This window comes from Lethenteron reissneri, chromosome 22 (assembly GCF_015708825.2).
Source record: "Lethenteron reissneri isolate LAM-NWPU_2019-01 chromosome 22, ASM1570882v1, whole genome shotgun sequence".
In the NCBI taxonomy this organism is placed as follows: domain Eukaryota; kingdom Metazoa; phylum Chordata; class Hyperoartia; order Petromyzontiformes; family Petromyzontidae; genus Lethenteron; species Lethenteron reissneri.
Window position 1 is genome coordinate 11769391 of NC_083800.1, and position 20670 is coordinate 11790060.

A 20670-nucleotide genomic window follows, 5' to 3' on the forward strand; every position below is an offset into this window, starting at 1 on the left:
GGGAGAAAGAATCTCAACAGAATCCCAGCTGATGAAATGAATGCCATTAACTGAACAATCTCGGCGCATTCGCCGCTATGAAAAAGCGCACGCGTGCTTTGACTGGGAATATTTGCTCGAGTGGCAACACTTGGGAACGAGCAAGAGACGGAATCGACGGCGGCCAAGAACGGGAGCCGGCGATTGGGGGGGGCCTGGCATCAGCATGTGGAAGTCTTCGTCGTGGCTTATGGTGACAATATTTGGACGTCAAAATCACTTAAACCATCCGTGCAGAGAACAACACTGGCAACACAGTACGGTGCAGTCGTAACAATCATAGACCTTTACGCAGCAAGGCCTAATGCCGCAAATGGGGGTCCTACGCCGTGGTGTTTGGTAATTTCCTTAATGTTTTGCATGTACTAAGCACAACAAAGATGAAATGCAGTGCCTGGAAAAAAACCCACGAATATGATTGGATGACGTTCAAAATTTGCGCAGACAAAATCAGTAAGCAGCTTTCTAGATGGCACTGCAATGCCGTAGTAGGTGCATTACAGCCCAGCAGGCTGGGAGTGTCGCTCATGAAATCCGAGTGATCCACCCGGCGCATCTCCGCAGAACTGGATGACAGAGGCGTGCCCCGCCACACCCAGGCCACGATGCATTGCATTATGAAGCATGCAGCTCGGATATAACGTTAGCCCTGTTTGATATTCGGCTCGAAAGGCAGTGGCTCAAACGGCACCGGTCCGGTGGAGTGTTGAACATATAGACACGGGATCGTAGAAGTGAAGGACAACAGCGGCTTTTGCTGCGATGCCCTCTGCTATCCACCGCACAACCCCCGCGGTCAACAACCTATAACGCCTGTCGTGCACCGTGATCACCCATCTAAACATTATCCATGCTCACCCCTGCTTAGCTTGCGAGCGCTGATAAGATTCAGCCTCATCGGGCCCACTTGTGGGAGATGTGCTCGACTTGTCTCTGCACTGTATACGTGCAGACCTTGCTTTGCTTTTTGTCTTTTAGTTTGTCTTCTTCCCACCCGCGCCCCCGATTGCCATGGTCGGCTACCGTCTGTTGCGAAAGATGTTCAACACCCAGAGACCTCTGAAGTTGAGAGATGTTCGGCGCGTGAAATTGGTTAGTCTCCACGCAAGAGTCGGTTTCACAGATGCCGTGGGCGTGGGAGGCGGGGGGGGAGTGTTGGCTCGTTTCATGAACTCAGTCGGGCAGTTGCCGCCGGGGTAGTAGCAGGAGGGATGGGGACGTTGTCAGGGTGTTTCAATCATTAACACGAAAATTGTAAACATTTATGTGGAATTGCATGGCATTGGACTGTGCCAGCATGAGACCATGAGAAATTCTCTAAATTGCATAATGTGTGCAAATTGAAGGATTTACACGGCACATTACACAAACAGGGCCGGGATAAACCATGCCCAGCACACGATCTATAAATACTCAATAAGGAACCAGCTTAACACCACGTGCAGAAATCTCCTCAATAAAAAAGACGCAGTGAGACATTCCTGAGGTTTTTTTCTTCTTCTTTCAAACGAAACGTTGTAAATACTGCAGAGTAAATCAAAAGCAAATGTGTGTAATGTTTTTTTTTCTTCTGTGTGTGCCCTCATTATTAGCCGGGCTGAGACCAATGAGAGGACACGGCCATGCCTAACAATCTGTTTCACATTCGGTGATTTCCCGGTATTCGGCGAGTGGTGTGGACTTGGCGATCTCGAGCACGCATTAACAACCCACGCTGCGAGGCGCACTTGCTAAGTGCGACTGTTAATGTCCGGAAGAAAGCAATATGGGAATGCTTCTCTGTTCCGGGTTGCTAATGAATACTGTCTGGGTCATGTGGGGCCACACACTTGGATACAGGCCCACTGCTCGTGCCACTCGTCCACGCTCATGCCATGGCTCCTGGGTTGACCAATGTCGCCTACTGTCAGCGATCATCCTCAGGCAACATTGGCCGGCCACATTTGGTTTGATAATGGCTATCTCGTTGTCGCGAATTAAATAATCAGAATGCCCTCAACATCTGTTGATTGGCGTGAAACGTTTTCTTTTATAACCTGGGACATCTGTGAAAAATAGCTTCATAGCTTATCAGATTCTTCCGGTCTAAATGAAGATTCTGATATAAAAAGTGTTTTGTTCCCCTGCCCGTTTTTTTACACGCGTGAAAGAAAACATTTTAAAATGTAAAGCGGCACTTTTAATACATGTTTCCAGCCACCGTGTAATGGTTTGCACACTGGGTCAGCATGTCAGAAGTCAACGTTCGACCTCCCGGAACGACAGTTGAAACAACGGATACTTTTCATGACTCCCCTCGCCTCTGTCCACCCAGTCGTCAATCAGCAGGTCGCGGCGTGTGATGGGGTAAAGCCTGACAACTCTTTCTCTTCCAAGACGTCTGGCCAGTGTGGAAGAGTAGACCAAGTTACCTTTAACGGAGCTCTCTCGGACTCTCCGTAGTCAGAGGCCCTCCTGTCACTGAAGGGCTGTTCTTTAACTTACTTTTTAAAAAAAATAAGTGTACACTTTTTCACGAAATCTTTTGCTTAAGTATGAAGGTATGTACAGGGAAAAATGGTTACAATGTCAGCGATAGGAAGAGTCATGTTCGCATTACCATTGCGAGGGAATAATTAACACAATGCCTCCCAAGTCACCCGATATTGTCCACTGGTTTTTCTCGAGCGAACAAAGCCTGCTTTTGATAATGCCTGGGCCACGTGATTTCCCACAAACCAAGCAAGTCCATCCCATCCCGGTGCACTCATCTTTTTGTACATGTGAAACAAGTGTCCCACACGAAGTTATGTATGTACACATGCATTTACGTAACACAAACAAATCCAAAGACAAAGACCTCCCTTATAGCCTTTAGCAGACTTGGGGTAAGTGCTGTTGGCGAGCACCTACGAAGGTCCGGACAGAACACAAAGGAGTGGGTGGCCAGCCCCATGCCCGGCTGCCTTTGTCTCCCGAGTGGGGATGTTTAACATCGCACCAGGTACTCATTTGAGGCTGATTCGACCTAGGGGAGGCCCGGGACCAGTTCAGATATTCGCCAACGTCATTGATCGTGAGCAGGAATCAAACTCAGGTCGCCAGGTTCGTAGCGCACCAGCGCTAACCGCTGCCCCACCACTCCCCACGCATGCATGTAACACGCACACACATACGTAGATAAATGTGACAGGCATACAACAAATATTCAAATTGCACTTGAAAAGGCCTTTTGTGTCACGTGCACAGCCTGGTTCTGCAATGCGGGGACACGAGGACGTGGTTTAAATGTCCACGTGACCACCAAGGCTCTCCCGAAGCTAATCGGTTAACCTGAGCAGTTTCCCAGGAACTTATTCGACTTTTACTATCGGGTAAAAGGGCCACGATTTCACCACCTGGGATGCCACATTTATTTTCGAACTTTTTAATCTTTGCCATTTATTTACTTACAAATTGGACAATTACATTACACACGCACACGCGTAACAAAGATGCTCATTTGGGTTGCATGGACTGGGGCCACGTGTACTGTTAGCGAACACCTATTAAGTACAACACCAGCAGACGAGCGCGGGTGTGTGCTCAGTACATATTGATCACTACTTCAGGGGCTCATTTTAGGCTGAGTCTACCTAGCAAGGGGGTCACTGCATTATGTGCACTGACAACATATTGAACATAACTTGGGACCAAAGATATTATAAATGTGATGCGCTAATCACCATAAATTTGATATTCATGGATGAAGTTGTTGTGTTTTTCCACGACTGGAGAATAAAACGAAAATCCATTGCTACGATATACCGCATACACTTCCAAGGATGTCTACAGCGCGTGCTTATTAGTAACCAAGGACACATCCATACTACGGCCAAGGCAACTGCAGTGATTTTATAGTGCCACCATGCATCACCGATGTCTGCAGCAGCAGCACCAAAAAAAAGACATTTGTTCAGCTGCAGAGGATTACGGCAGCGCGAGGCTCTTGCACGCTCACTCGGAGTGAATAATATACAGACAAAATATCGGGCGCCATTGGTGTGGCTGGGTGGCAGACGGGGGGGGGGGGTCAACAAAGCACCGACGTTTATAGGGAGTGAATGCGAATGTCGTGCACCTGGCAAGGACACGGGTAGACGAGCGTCAAGGTAGATCCAAAACGATGCAACATGAAAGTGGTCGTACCATACACCCTTTCTGAACGCACGACGATTAACAAACAAAAGACAAAGGGCAATATTCTAAATCTCGATTTAAAGCTTTCGTGACTGCAGGGATTCGTATTCTTGGTTCTTTCGGTAAAGTCACGTAGAAGGGAAATAATTAAATAATAAAATTTACCAATTAAATTATCACGACGTTTCGATTGCAACACAAGCAATCTTCATCAGGTGTGAAAACCACAGCAAGAAAATTTGAAAAAAGTGGCGGTTTTATTTTTATTATTTTATTATTTCCCTTCTACGTGACTTTACCGAAAGAACCAAGAATATGGCAATATTCTACCTCACAGGCTGCTGGGGCAAGCGCCTACATTAGCTGGCACGGTGAAGTGAGTGACAGCGCAAAGCCACACCACCATTACCTTGCCCGTGTTAATGCTGACCCCACAATCATGGGGAGGCACATAATAAAACGTGGTTCAAGGTTAGACACCAAGTGCTACCACTTTGTGTTTTTTATTGAAATCACCACCACCACCAACAACAACAATCACTATGTGGCGGTGATGTCACCACAGCGATTGTACCAAGCTCGGTGCACCTTGAGGCCACGCGCAAGGACAAAGATCCCCCGTATAGTCTCAACCCCCTGTTGGGGCAAGTGTTATTAGGTAGCACCTATGAAGGCCAGCATGGCACGCGAGAGGGTGGGTGGCCAGGACCACGCCCGGCCGCCTTTGTCTCCCCAGTGGCGATGTTTGCATACCACACCAAATATTAATTTGAGGGTGAGTCGACCTAAGAGAGTCCCAGGACCGGCTCAGATAAACGGAACTGGTGTTGGCCGTGAGCGGGAATTGAATGCCATGTTCTACACACACAACCATGATCACACAGCCGTGAACACACCCATACACTGACCCATGCATTGTACATGGCATGCAAGTCGTGAACGGCAGACACGCACCACACTCAAAACATGAAATAATTAGCCGACCAAACATGTCCGTTAGAAACGGAGTTGAGTCCAGGGCGATCAGCGCGTGCCATCTGCTGCAGAATGCACGTCAAAGACCGACATGCATTCATCTCGGGAGTTGTCCCCCTTATCAAGGAGTTAATTTTCGCCAGACTCGGTTTCAAATATGGAGATGCACAATACAATAATCTGTTCACAGTGCGCACGCACTGCACAAAGCGGGTCAGATTCATGCACAATTTCACTCGGCGAATCGCATTTACCAACACATGGCTACACACGCAGGGCACAGATGTTCCTTTAGCTTGCCGAATCTGTCGGGGGGCCGTGTGTGCTGTTAGCGAGCACCTATTAAATCCGGTGCAAGCGCTAGAGTGCTTGTGGGATGCCACATTCATATTGGCCAAATTGTACCTGGTGGTTATTCGGGCTGAGTCTACCTAGGAGAGGGTCAGGCCTCTCTGCATTATGTGCCTGATCAGGAATGTGATATTGGACCAGTGAGATCTGGCGCATTGCGCTAATCAGCACACACACGCTCGCGTGAACACACGCACCACTAACTACATTCATATACACAAACACTGTACCGTATACACACACAAAATACTACTCAAGAACGTCACGGCGTGTAAGAAAAGGCACAATATGAACCATTCACACACAGACACACACGAAGCACTCACACACTGACACAGTGCGATACAACATCCGGCACCAACTAATACGTGACACCGCAGGGTAAGATACAATGACACACAAGGCAACGCACCTGCTTATAGCACAACAAAGACAAAGATCCCCCGTACAGCCTCAAGATATTGTTGGGGCAAGTGCTGTTAGCGAGCACCGATGAAGGGCCGGCACAGCACACGAGAGGGCGGGTGGGCCAGCACCACGACCGGCCGCCTTTGTCTCCCTCGTGGCAATATTTATGCATCGCACCAGGTCCTCATTTGAGGCTTAGTCGACCTAGGGGAGGCCCAGGACCGGTTCAGATAATCGTTGCTGATGTTGGGCGTGGCCTGGATTAGAACTCAGGTGGCCGGGTATGTAGCGCGCTCACCGCAATGATTGCGCTCTCCACGCGCCAGAGACACAATAACGCACAGACACAATAACAAAGGCACACACACACGCGCCTACTACCCCATTGACACAGTGACACACTTGGGTGCGGAGTCACAATACGACTGGCACAGAACGACACCACACTACTCACACACAAAAGACACAACACACAGACACGCAAAACACGATAACACACAGATCACACACAGGATATTCAGAAAGGCAACGTTAACATCCTGTGTAGAATGTTAGGGAAAATTCTGTTTGCACGGACGTCTTAAGACTAGTGGTTTAGTCAGGACCACGCCTGAACGCCTTTGTCTCTCCAATGCGGATATTCATGCAATGCAGCCCAATACTCGTTTAGGTCTAAGTCGACCTAGGGGAAGCCCGTAACAGGTTCAGACACCCATTGTCACAGTTATCACAGTTATCCGTGGCCGGGAATTGAACCTAAGTCCCCCGGGTTCATAATACAATGGGACTGTGCTACAAACCAGGCAACCCAAGTTCGACTCCTGCCAAAACAAAGACACAAAGACTCTACACTATGGGGACCTCATTTGCCAGTAAAAATATGATAATTGGTTCTTTACCCTTCTATCTGGCAACAAAACTGACACCTTTTTGCAAGGAGTCATGTTTGCATAGACCGCAATACCTGCAGTCATAATACAAACAAAAGAACATAACTCTGATAATGTGCACTGTCCTTGAAGTTGATTGGTCCACACCCGAGACAGCTTTCCTTCGAGCCTAGTCTCATATGGGTTGGACCAGATGACGCCAAAAGGCGCACAACTCAAGGACAATGCACCATCAGAGTATGAGAGCTCGGGGCAAGCATCTACACTATGGGGACCTCATTTGCCAGTAAAAATATGATAATTGGTTCTTTACCCTTCTATCTGGCAACAAAACTGACACCTTTTTGCAAGGAGTCATGTTTGCATAGACCGCAATACCTGCAGTCATAATACAAACAAAAGAACATAACTCTGATAATGTGCACTGTCCTTGAAGTTGATTGGTCCACACCCGAGACAGCTTTCCTTCGAGCCTAGTCTCATATGGGTTGGACCAGAAGACGCCAAAAGGCGCACAACTCCAACCCATATGAGACTAGGCTCGAAGGAAAGCTGTCTCGGGTGTGGACCAATCAACTTCAAGGACAGTGCACATTATCAGAGTTATGTTCTTTTGTTTGTATTATGACTGCAGGTATTGCGGTCTATGCAAACATGACTCCTTGCAAAAAGGTGTCAGTTTTGTTGCCAGATAGAAGGGTAAAGAATCAATTATCATATTTTTACTGGCAAATGAGGTCCCCATAGTGTAGATGCTTGCCCCGAGCTCTCATACTCTGATGGTGCATTGTCCTTGAGTTGTGCGCCTTTTGGCGTCATCTGGTCCAACCCATATGAGACTAGGCTCGAAGGAAAGCTGTCTCGGGTGTGGACCAATCAACTTCAAGGACAGTGCACATTATCAGAGTTATGTTCTTTTGTTTGTATTATGACTGCAGGTATTGCGGTCTATGCAAACATGACTCCTTGCAAAAAGGTGTCAGTTTTGTTGCCAGATAGAAGGGTAAAGAACCAATTATCATATTTTTACTGGCAAATGAGGTCCCCATAGTGTAGATGCTTGCCCCGAGCTCTCATACTCTGATGGTGCATTGTCCTTGAGTTGTGCGCCTTTTAGCGTCATCTGGTCCAACCCATATGAGACTAGGCTCGAAGGAAAGCTGTCTCGGGTGTGGACCAATCAACTTCAAGGACAGTGCACATTATCAGAGTTATGTTCTTTTGTTTGTATTATGACTGCAGGTATTGCGGTCTATGCAAACATGACTCCTTGCAAAAAGGTGTCAGTTTTGTTGCCAGATAGAAGGGTAAAGAACCAATTATCACACAAAGACTCCTCCTATAACGTTATGTTTTCGCAAGTGTTGTGAGCAGCCATCTCATGTTTTCGCATCAGATACTCATTTAAGGCTGAGTCGACCCAGATATCTAAACCCAGAACCAGTTCAGATCTCACTCGTAAACCGATGTTAGTCGTGGTCCGGAATCGAACTTGGGATTTTAAGTTCGTAGCGCAACACGCTGACCACTGCACTACCGGCCCCCACTTACAGGCACAACAAAGACAAAGATATCCCGTATAGCCTTCAACAAACTGTAGGAGCAAGTGTTGTTAGCGAGCACCTATGAAGGCCGGAACGACACACGAGGGGGTGGGTAGCCAGAACCACGCCCGACCGCCTTTGTCTCCCTAGTGGCGATGTTCACACATTGTACCAGGTACTCATGTGTGGTTGAGTCGACCTTGGGGCGACCCAGGACCAATTCAGACAACCGTCACTGGCTAGACAAAACACAAAGATCCCCCGTATAGCCTTAACAGACTGTAGGGGCAAGTGCTGTTAGCGAGCACCTATGAATGCGGGAACGACACGAGGGGGTGGGTGGCCAGCACCACGCCCGACCGCCTTTGTCTCCCCATTGTCGATGTTTACACACTGCACCAGGGACTCATTTGAGGCTGAGTCGACCTATGGGAGGCCCGGGACCGGTTCAAATAATCGTCACTGGTGTTGGCCGTGAGTGGGAATCGAACCTGGGTTGCCGGGTTCGTAGCGCAGCACGCTAACCGCTACTCTGCCGCTCCCCATACACACACACTCATCTACACACACTCATCTACACACACACACATCTACACACACACATCTACACACACTCATCTACGCACACTCATCTACACACACTCATCTACACACACTCATCTACACAAACACACTCATCTACACACACACATCTACACACACACTCATCTACACACACACATCTACACACACACACTCATCTACACACACATCTACACACACACACCTCTATACACACACACTCATCTACACACTCATCTACACACACACATCTACACACACACACACTCATCTATACACACACACAATCATATACACACACACACTCATCTACACACTCATCTACACACACACTCATCTACACACACACACCTACACACACTCATCTACACACACACACATCGACACACACACACTCATCTACAAACTCATCTACACACACACACTCATCTACACACACACACATCTACACACACACTCATCTACACACACACACACACTCATCTACACACACACACTCATCTACACACACACTCATCCATACACACTCATCTACACACACACACTCATCCACACACACACCTTCACGTCGTCGTCATTGTTCTGCAGCGCCTCTTTGCCGGTGGCCGCCCTGATCGTGAGCGGGTTGCCGCTCGTCGTGGTGACCCCGGGCGGACCGGGCAACGGTGCCCCGCTCTCCGCGTCCCCATTGCCGGGTGCCGACTCCCCGCCGCTCACGCTGCCCGGCGGGGAGTCGCCGGACGCCGGCGAGCGCGTCCCGGACCGGTTCGGAGTCTCCGCGGCCGATCGTCGGCCCACGCTGTACGAGTCGAAGTCTATAGTCTTGTTCTCGTACGCGCCCTCCACCGTGCAGAACATGCCCCCGTACTTCTGTCGAGGCTTGGGACTGCCGGAGCCCAAGCGGCCGAAATAGACGGGCAGCTCCTCGTCCTTACCGCCGCCGCCTGCTCCTCCCCCTCCTCTCCCTGCTGCTGCTGCCATTGTGCGTCTTTACTTGGTCTTCCTCTTGGTCGTTGGTGGTTGTTGTCCTCCTGCTGCTCCTCGCTTGTCTCTCCGCTTAATCTTCTTCTGGTCGTTGTCGTTGCTGCTGCTGCTTAAGGGAATGGCTTTGGCTGGCTTCCTGCGCGCCCTTGTGCCGTGCCTGCGCTGTCTGCTGTGCGAGAGCTGCAAGGGGAGTGATGTTCTGAGCACAGGCGGAGCGCGCGGCTGTGTGTGTGCGTGCGTGTGTGAGTACATGCACGCGCGTGTGTGCACACACACGCCTGGCCACGTGTGTACATACATGCGTCTGTGCACGCGCGCGCGTGTGTGTGTGCGTACATTTATGCACGGGTGTGTGCGCGTGTGTACAGGCGTGCGTGTGCGTGTACATGCATGCGTCTGTGCACGTGTGCGTACATACATGTACGCACGTGTGTGTGCACTTGTGTACATGTATGCGTGTGTGCATACAGTACATGCATGAGTCTGCGCGTGTGTATAGGTACATTCGTTGTTTGTGCGTTTGCGCGTGTGTGTCCGTGCATGCGTGTGCGTACATATGATCGATGTGCATTCCATAGCTGCACTCACAAACGAGCAATGGGTACGTGCACAGGGCTGGCCATACATGCTCTCTGTGTGTGTGTACTGTATATACTCGAGCAGCTACCGCGGGATACAACGACCGTTTTATAACAATGTACGGGAGCGCACACATCACTCAGGCGCCGATCATTCATTCCCAAGTGTACTTGCCGCATTATCTCGCTTCGACGTGCACACGGCATAGACGTACGGTGCGAAAGACATTCAACGCAAGTGCGTATCATGCATACAATCACGAACAGAAGCACCCACATGTGCATATCCCGCGCGTATTGCAATGCATACACCCGTATACGCAGGGCTGCGCGCCTGTGTGTGTACACTCACACGCGGGTCAGCGTTCAGTGTGCTCACCAAGAGAGGTGTGAGCGTGTGTGGAGGTAGACGCGGTATAATGTGTGTACGTTAAACTTGTTTCGCACCGTACGTAATCAACCGTGCTAGACGTGTCGCATATATATTGTAGTATGTATACACAGATACATGTAGCAAGCACACACGGGCACGGATGTGTATGATATTCGGTACGGGTATGGTGTGCAAATGGAAGTATAAGCGCGGTACAATACCGTGGAGGTAGAGGTGTGTGTGCTGCTGCTGCTGTGTGCACACACACACAGAGCCGCTCTCCAACCCACGGGGGTGCGCGTCACACAAACCACCAGCAGCCTGTCCCACTGAACTCTGGCTGCTCTCGCTCGGGAAGAAAGAAAGAAAGAAAATCCCCGCGTGTAATGCAGCAGCCTCGGCTAAAACCACACCCCGGACTTACAACAAAGTACAATGTAATGATTTATATAGAGAGAAAAAACAATGTAATACGGGCGGGCCTGTGTCTGCCTGCTTGTATCGTTTGCGAGTGCGGCAGCGTGGAAACGCGAGGTTGGTGTGGAGCTGTGCGCTCTACGTGTGTCTGGCGTTTCGGGGGGGGGGGCAGGGTAAGGGGTGCTTTGCATGCATAAACAAGTCGTGTCTGACATATCGATTGTAACCGGTGATAAACCGAGCCCTGCAGGGAGGGTGGCAGCAGCAGCTGCTGGCCCCCCTCGGCCCCGCTATGGCTGGCGGCGCGATGTCGAGCTGGAGCTGTCCAGTTCAGCACCCCCCGTCCACCCCCCCGCGCGCTAGCAGAGGGGCAGCAGTAGCAGCAGTAGCCACTGACGCCTCTAGCCCACGCGTTGGGTGTGTGTGTGAGTGTGTTATTGGGCCAGTCATCTCGGTCATCTCAGTCAGTCGACCCGTGGCACCTGGGTCTGCCCCGTGACCTCCTGCCAGCGGGCGTTAGATACTTCACGTGGCCTCAAGGTGCACATGGCCTGGCACAAGCGTCGTGGTGACGTTACCGCCACTTAGTGGCGAATGGCGGTTGTGGTTGTTGTTGTTATTGGGCCAATCATCTCGGTCATCTCAGTCAGTCGACCCGTGACACATGGGTCTGCCCCGTGACCTCCTGCCAGCGGGCGTTCGACACTTCACGTGGCCTCAAGGTGCACATGGCCTGGCACAAGCGTCGTGGTGACGTCACCGCCACTTACTGGCGAATGGCGGTTGTTGTTGTGTGTTATTGGGTGCCGTAGTGGCCTCGGGCATAGCGCGACTCAAAGGACTGCCCTCTTTTGGGTTGAATCATCCCAAGCGAGTGTTGGCCTTGAGGCAGTGTGGTTGTCAGCAGTGGAGAGACAAAGACGGCCGGGTGTGAATGCCGATCCTAAACAGCTCCATTTGCGCCGTGTTGGCTTGAAATCGGTGCTCGCTAGCCAGGCTTTTCCACAGCCTTTATGTGTAGGACAAGTTATTGATTGTTTAGTTTGTATACTCCATATGCATTTTATCACCAAAAGGCAAACTCTATATACACTGTGGGTGTTATTTTCTTCAACAAAAAAACTAACAGCAAACTTTAATTAGGATGAAAATTATATTACGTCTGGGCCACAGAACTCCTTATAACATCTCAATAGGTCTCACTCCCATCACTAGAGAGCGCTAAGTTATATTTGTGAGTAATGGTTTGCCGCGCGCCAAAAAGTATATATATTAAAATAATAGATTGTTATCCAAGAAAATAATGATTGTATATGTTGAATTATTATGCTGTCATTGTTGATGGAACTGGGACAATCGGCTGGCTGCACTTGAATATGGGTTAAGCTCGTTCACCTTGGCCAACTGAAACCCAGATTCTAGCTCAGGGTCTCAGTGTTGCTGGCGTAGTGCTCTGAGACAACCATTATCCACAGACACCGCAATTCTTATACATTAAATATTTGAATAAATCACATTCTATGATACAGTACTGCTTAACGCCCATATTCATTTTCACGTGAGAAAAATTGTGATGATAAACAGATAATTACAGGAAAATCTTGACTAAAAGCTTTCGTGACTGCAGAAATTAATAGTCTTTGGGTCTTTCGGTAAAGTCACGTAGATAGGTTCAAATTAATACAAATAAATAGTAAACAAAAAAACTACGACGTTTCGATCACAACACAAGCGATCGTCATCAGGATCGCTTGTGTTGGGATCGAAACGTAGTTTTTTGTTTGTTTCATATTTTTTTCGTTATTAATTTTAACTTATCTACGTGACTTTACCGAAAGACCCAAAGAATTATCTTATATATTGTGAGAACGGCAAGGGGTTGACTTTTTCAGCATGAGAATATAGTGCTAATCCTACATTTAATGGTATTAGCTCGAGACTTTAACATCATTAGAGCCATTCAGGCGCTTTGTGACACATCTCACCATCTTGTGCAACAAATAATAATAATAATTAATGGCTCAGTGGCAACCTAAGCCATTCACGAATGTAGCTCTCATTCATTCGAGGGTTGAACACCTGTGATATAGCGATGGGTGAGTTAATGACTTACACGGGGATAAAGCCAGTGCACGCATGTCTCTGTAAAACATCAAACAGGCAACCGCTTTACAACAAATTGGCTGTTGGAACAAGTGGGTTTCTGCACAGCTGTCTGATAATATATTGTATCCAATCAAAAGTGTCTCCCTGCTCGAGACGAATATTGGGGCAGCACTCATCTGCATTGGAAACATTGGGCCAGTGATGAAAATTCCACCATCCCATGCTGGGGAGCGCTATATGAACTCATTAGTGATTGGTGTTTAATACATTCATAGTCCAGGTTTTGTGGCACATGTCTGTAATCCAGCGACTTAAGAGATGGGGCTGATGCATTATACAGAGATGGGAATTGCATGAGACGCAAACCTGTACGGAAATGCGATGCGCGTGTGTTATCCAGATAAATAGCTCTTTATTAAACCCTTATACACACGAATGTTCTTCATTGAAACAAATTAAAACACTGTAACGATCAAAAGTTCACAAAGAGGACCCCCCTGAAGACACACTCTAAAGATTTAAGTGAGGCTTTCTTGTGAAAATATTTACACATTTGTATCATAGCTTGACTTGACAATGAGAATTGTTTTATTATGTTTTATTTTTATTATTTTATTACTTCCCTTCTACGTGACTTTACCGAAAGAACCAAGAAGAAGGTTGACAATGATCTGTCTGAGTCACAATGGGGAGAATTCACAACCCACGGAGATTGACTTTAATAGGGGCAGACGCCGACTTCCAGATGGCGAACGTGAAGGTCAAGACGTGCTCCGCGTAGTGATCTTTCGCTTGAGCAGTGAACAGTGGAGCGAGTACACGGGATCGGCAAATGAACGTTTCACAAGCTAGATGAATCACCCATTGTGGCTACATTGTTAGCCACCACTGTGGGATAGCGATGACACTAAAGTGAACTGTCATTGTCAGCTTTAATAAAGGCCAGTTTTCTATTCGCCAAAGAGTGTTTTTTCGTGGTGGTCTAATGTTTATAACAAGACTCGCATATGGGCATAGAGAGAGCGTGTTTCAGACATTAACCTGCAGGGCAAAGAGCTCCTTGTCAGGGGCATTAGGCCAAATAGGTTCCTAAATGCCCTCTGTGCATGGAGTTTAAGCATTGTTCTCTCATGCGACTGGCGTGTCTCTGGGCCAATTCGTTTCTGCCAACGCTGCAACAAATGTTCTAGTTACTGCCCACATACGAAAAACATTTCGTAATAAAAACGAACTATGAAACATTCCAAGCAGTAACTTTAATATGTAGGCTTTCACAACCAATATTATGATTCATTATTTGTTTATTTTGGGTTAGATCGTGCAGGTATAATGGAAACATTTTAACCATAACCCTCCACCACCTGGCAAAACAGAAGCCTTATGAAAAGATGTTGAGACTTAATATATAGATTTTTGTAAGGTAAACAAATATTAATATTACCTTTTTACAGTAAATTTAAAGCTACCGTAGTTTGTACAATTTAAACGAACGATTTGTTTGATTGATATGAATAAATTGCTAAACAATGCAGCTAATGTCTATATTATGGATACAGTAGACATTTACATATTTTGAATCTAGTACAGTTGTATGTGTGCTCAAAACGAGTGAAATATGTTCTGCTACATCAAGCAAAATATAAATTAAGTTTCAACAGAAATGTAATACCAGCTCGATAAGTATGGTTGTGTTTTAAATGGCATGTAATGTATTTGTCTATGGTCATGCCCTTGCTTGCATAATGCATTTGTATATGGTCATGTATATGAATATGGGTATATCCTTGCTTACATTCGAGAGCAAATACAATTTCTGGGACATTTTTATTAAATCAGATATTGCTCTAAATGCTCGTCTTGTCTCTGGTCCTGTAGATGTTGCATGGTACAGCTGTCCAGGTCAGCCAACCCCCTATATAATATGTAGATAAGCGACACACTCACATATGCATGTAGCGTACTGATAAACATATTACACACCGGCAGATTGACAGACATGCAAATTTTGATTGGCTTTAGCAACAACACCCGCATTTTAAATTGTGCACAATCTTAACAGAGCTACGAGTTCATCCCTATAGCAGTGGACCAAAACAGCGACCTTTTAATTGCAAGTCCAGTGTGCTAACCATTTTGCCATGCAAGCATCACCTACCTAAATGAAATCTAATTTTCCGTTTTTTCATCTTTTTGTTTAAATTCGCTCACCCAAAAATAGCTTTAATTAAAGCTTTTTTTTACTCGTAATAATACTTTTACTCATTTATCAAATCTCTGTTAACGGAGACGTGGGTCGCATAAACAGTACAGCAAGCTAGTAGTGCGACCGTGTTTAGAAGGTGTACAAACACTCGGGTGAGTTAGGGGGGGGGGGGTTGAGAATGCCAGAGTTGGTCTTCAACAAACTTTAAACAAATGTCACACGTTAAAGAGAATGAGTAAAGATACGATCTGCTTTTTGTCTGTTAAGCATTTCGCACTCACTCTCAGCACCTGTGTTTGACGAGTGGCTGTGGACACCAATCGCTTAATTATATACATGATTATTTTTCTATCTACGTGGCTATACCGAAAGACCCATATCATATATTAATTATAGACATGTTTGTACAAATATATTTTGACTTGTCTGAGATACGGACATTGTGAATCACTCAATGCAGTAAAAGCGACGACAGGTTTGTCAGTAACTTTATTTTTTTTTAAAAACAGCTTCAGTTTTAAATTATATATAAAATTTACATTTTCTAAGAATAAAAAATACAGTCATATTTACAAGTACTTACACGTATAATACATAGATTCGTGGCTTTATACATCTGATAATCAGGGGTGACACAAGTGGCACACCTCCACGGCAGTGTGCTCATGCTTGGTCGTCATGCAATTTCATCAAATAAAATAAATGAACACGTTTATTAATTTGAATTCACAATGTAGTTCGTGCCCAATTAAAATCTTAATTGTGGCACCAGTCGTTGTTGCGACAAGTTCAATGTGCTGCAGCAATCCGCAGTTCGTACTGCACGGTCTTATTACGTAATTACGGCATGATTTATACTGATACTGCATCTCAGGTGACAGCAATTGTACCATGGTTGATTTACATTGAATGCCACTGAGTTGTAAGACTCTCTTAGAATAGGTACCCTGCGGCCGGGATGGTTTGAAACCCAAACAATGTAAATAAATTAATTATTATTAAATGGTGGGTTTAAAGTTCAAAGAGCGGATTAACTCGATGTCTGCAACAGACAAAATGCGTTTTGTCACCTCTGAAATCACGGTGGCTTCTGTGTTGAATGCATTCAGCCACCAAAAGGGCAGTTGTTGAGTTCCGTTAAGCAATCTCACGATGGATCGCACACGGTGCAGTTTGCCGTTTCTCTTCGAAGAAGTTGCAGAAAGTGAGCGGTCCCAAATTGATGGCGTCGTCTGCGCGCAACCGCGGTTGCTTGAGGTTGCAGCAATGCTTCGTGCTATAGTTGTATGTTGTAATCATAACGACGCACACGATGTTATGAACGTGTCAAGAAAAATACGTATTGTTGTTTTTATTCTGATTTACACTTCGATGAGTTTCCCATTCGAATAGATAGATCTGTCGCATTTCAGTAACCCCACCTGTGAGCTCAAGGCGGCAGTCCCCATAAACCACGGGGACTTCACCCAACAAACGCACGCTACATAATCAGTGGCATGACTTTGAGCTGGTGCCAAATAGCCAACAAGGTGACCAATGCAATATCGTCATGAAGCCAACATTGTGCACTATGTTACTTGACGTACACCTTGCTTCATATTCTGCCTCGGTAGGGTGACAATGTGCGCCAATGTTCACTCCTCCGCCACTACGGTCGTATTTTGCCACTAAAGAAATAAACTTTATTCAACTCTGCATCACGAGGCCATCCTTACAGAAAGCCATCACATCCAATTTCGTTTGGACAGACGCCAGTGATTTTCTGCATAATTATTACGGGGCCAAAGAATGGTTATGCATGACCCATGGTCACAGAGATTCAGGAAAGGAATGCAATAGATGACTAACCACAACTTTAAAAGGACTGCATTGTCGTCTGTGAAGTATTCTTTTTTTACCGTGCATACGTTTACATTGTTACTCTGGCTATAATGTGAGACTGTGCAAGAAAACATATCTGGCAAACGTACAGTGACTTAATAAAGAAAATACAAAAGCAAAAACCCATGCATTGTAAAAGAATATCTTTAATTTACAAGGTATGTCTCATCATACAGGTAATCCGATGCGAATAATTGCATTGCCGTAGTTGTAAGTGGTATCAAACTCAGTGTGCAATTAACTCCATACATATGATATATGATTTGAAATCCTATGATTTAAAGTGGATACTGCGTACCAATAATGGTTTGCTGCCTTACATACAAAGTAGCCTTGCACAATTGTGCATTATTGTCTGAGTCTGTACCCTACACTGGCTGGAAAAGGCAAAACTGATTTTGGGCAACTGAATTAAATATAAAAATTTAACAATGGTCATACATGTGTTTGCTATCTTAATTAGATTTACCATATCCCTAACCCTAATGGGAAACATAATTATTTTAATGCTAATCTTGATCTCTGCATGTAGTGATATGTGTGTGCAAAAACTCACAAATAAATCTTAACATGAGGTTGCTATGACTATGAAATCGATCAATGGATGCACTGTAAATAATGTGTAACTGAATTAGACATCGATGTTTACATTATAACCCAAATTGGGCCGTTGAATTAATAATTATAGCAACATTTAAATGTCTGGAGTTTGATAGAGCTCACTAAAACAGCAATTCAGATAGTTTTTTTTTTTTAACATGGACCATGCAAAGGTTTCAACGAAAGCTTATGGTAGCTCACAGAAGCATATTACACCTGGGAATGGCAAAACACTTAAAGTGCTATATTTAACAATAAGGCACTTGGGGCTTCAGAACCACTGCACAGAACAACACAAAAAAAGCCAATGTGCGATTCACAGAGGTGGGAGAGCTGTTACAGAGGTTAACTCGCTGCAGAGGATTACAAGACCACTGGATCATTGGGCAGGGGTGAAGGGGGGTCATTCTGTCTGTTGTCTACCCTTATCTTAATCACCCACATTGACCCACCACCTTACACTGGATTAAACCTGCTGCAATGCCACCGTCTCCCCTTCCTTATTGATTACGGTGAAACCAAGGCAAATGCGCAAACTAAAACTGAAACATTTTTAATTGATTAATTTAAACATTGTATGGATTCGCTGATGATTTTTTTTATGGATTAGCCGCATCCCATTGTGGGCATCGCAAATGCCACCGAGATGACAAGTTGGTAGGGGTCCATAAGGTCAAATCCCATCTTACAGACATTTTTGGCGGCATTGAACTGAATGTGGAAGCTGCTAACAATACCGTTCAAAAGAACAGGTAATTAATGTTCAATTTGCATGTACACGTAGCGCCCTTTCGTCAATCCACTGCTGGACGAGGGCATCCCCACCCCCCATTTGGGTCGAAGGGGTTCTTTGAGCGTGCTACCAACACGCTGGTCAGTGCGAGTTGGTGAAGGCGGGGAGCATAGAAGTAGAGTACAACAATGGATGTTGCTGCATTGCGCTCTGCTGCCCACCGCCTAGTCCCCTCTACAATGACTGCAAAACGATTTCACGACAAGAGTTACACTGTTACATCGATGTTCATATCCCATTGGTTAAACTCCGCATATACATAGTTCGGACGCATACAAAGTGCCGTACAGCAAGAGTGTTTCTACATACGCAATCACATCTTCACTTATTGAAAATAATGCGTAAGTGTGCGTCAGGTTAGCAATCACACTTGCAGTGCATATCCAACGAAGAAAACGTGGAATTGAAATTATGTTACAGGCTTCATTAAAAAAAATGCATCGTTACAGGAAAGAAAAAATGCGCTTTAATCATCGCTCACAATTTAAGAACATACGAAAAAAATGCACTTTGGAATCTATTGTGACGGGAAACCTGTAAATGTGAGCTATGCAGTACAGGATTTAAAATATTGTCACCGGCAATTTGAAAATGTGAGATTTAGGGTATGACAAGACAGACAATGGCGTCCCTTTGAAAGCGACGTCAAAGCGGATTAAATATACACTTAGAGCAGACAATTCACTCTGGTCACTCCCCACAGAAATTACCAATTGACTATAGCAACCGTTTTGTAGACTCCATTCAATATAACAATAATGGTTTTGAATGTATTGGCTTTCTCCAAGAGTTTCACTGAATTGCAAGACTTTTTCAGAGGAATGCTGCATTGGGATATTAATATTGCCAGGAAACCAGAGTACAATACGAACGCCTAGCATATGACGGCCTAGCACTCCAAGACACGCACCGATGTATTGAAGAATTCACTTGCTCCGCTGCCACTTCCTGGAAGCTGAGCGGGACAGTAGGAGTTCACGTGTAACTTTGTGCCTGCTACATTACGAGGCTATTCGGCCATGCGTTCAGCATTCTGTACATCTGGACTCAACTGATGTGGCAACATGTCATTTGTCAACCAAAGTACTTGAGGGAGATGAGAGTGTGGCCTTCATTCGCACCAGACAGTGACATTTGAACTCGGTATCCTTAGGTTTTTTCGGTAAAGTCACGTAGGTAAAAACATTAAAAAGTAAAATAAAATAAAATAAAAAATCACGACGTTTCGGAGGCAACACAAGCTTCCGTCGTCAGGTGGTACCGTCACAGCCACGACAGCTGTATCAAGTAAATGAGAGATTTCAGGAGATACCACTGCGTTTATATAATGGTTGGAGAAGGTGGTGGGGCATGGGCCGCATCTTTATTATTAATATGGTAAGGTGAGGCTTGAGACTAAGCATAGACTGCATAACAAAGGCTGAGCCTTATGGAGAGGTGCGGTTTTTGACTCAACCTGTAACAGGGAGACCAACACTAAACATGGTAAAACAGTAATGGTTGTCCGTCAAATAAGATTGGCAAATAAGTGTGGTTAAATCTTTTTTGCATGGTTAATCACATCTTTCCAATGATTACTCAGTTTGTAACCATCATCACGGTTGAAATTATGTCTGTGTTTGTATATTTGTATGGCTTCGTGTACAAACCTTTGATGGTAGCCAGGAGGTTTGCAGAGAACCTTGGTCTCGGAAAATACAATTTCATGAGAGCCCACCGAGTTGTAGCAATGATCGGCAACGGCCGAAGAATCAGTTCTGCCGTGTTTCAGATCTGACTTGTGCTCGCGGACACGATCAGAAACATGAC

At 45.9% G+C, this 20670-nt stretch overlaps 1 protein-coding gene across 2 annotated transcripts in view; it reads right to left on the reverse strand.

The window, feature by feature from the left end:
- The window catches only part of LOC133345637 (dihydropyrimidinase-related protein 2-like), a 54017-nt gene extending 42675 nt beyond the window's left edge, over positions 1–11342 (reverse strand). The window contains exons 1-2 of one of the 2 annotated variants that reach the window (XM_061556578.1): positions 11083–11342; positions 9488–10090 (exon numbers count right to left, since the gene is read on the reverse strand). In XM_061556578.1, coding sequence (XP_061412562.1) covers positions 9488–9907 — 420 coding nt within the window. In that variant the 5' untranslated portion in view covers positions 9908–10090; positions 11083–11342. The remainder of the gene's footprint in view (positions 1–9487; positions 10091–11082) is intronic. The other variant, XM_061556577.1, reaches the window with a different exon arrangement.
- Positions 11343–20670: the final 9328 nt, after the last annotated feature.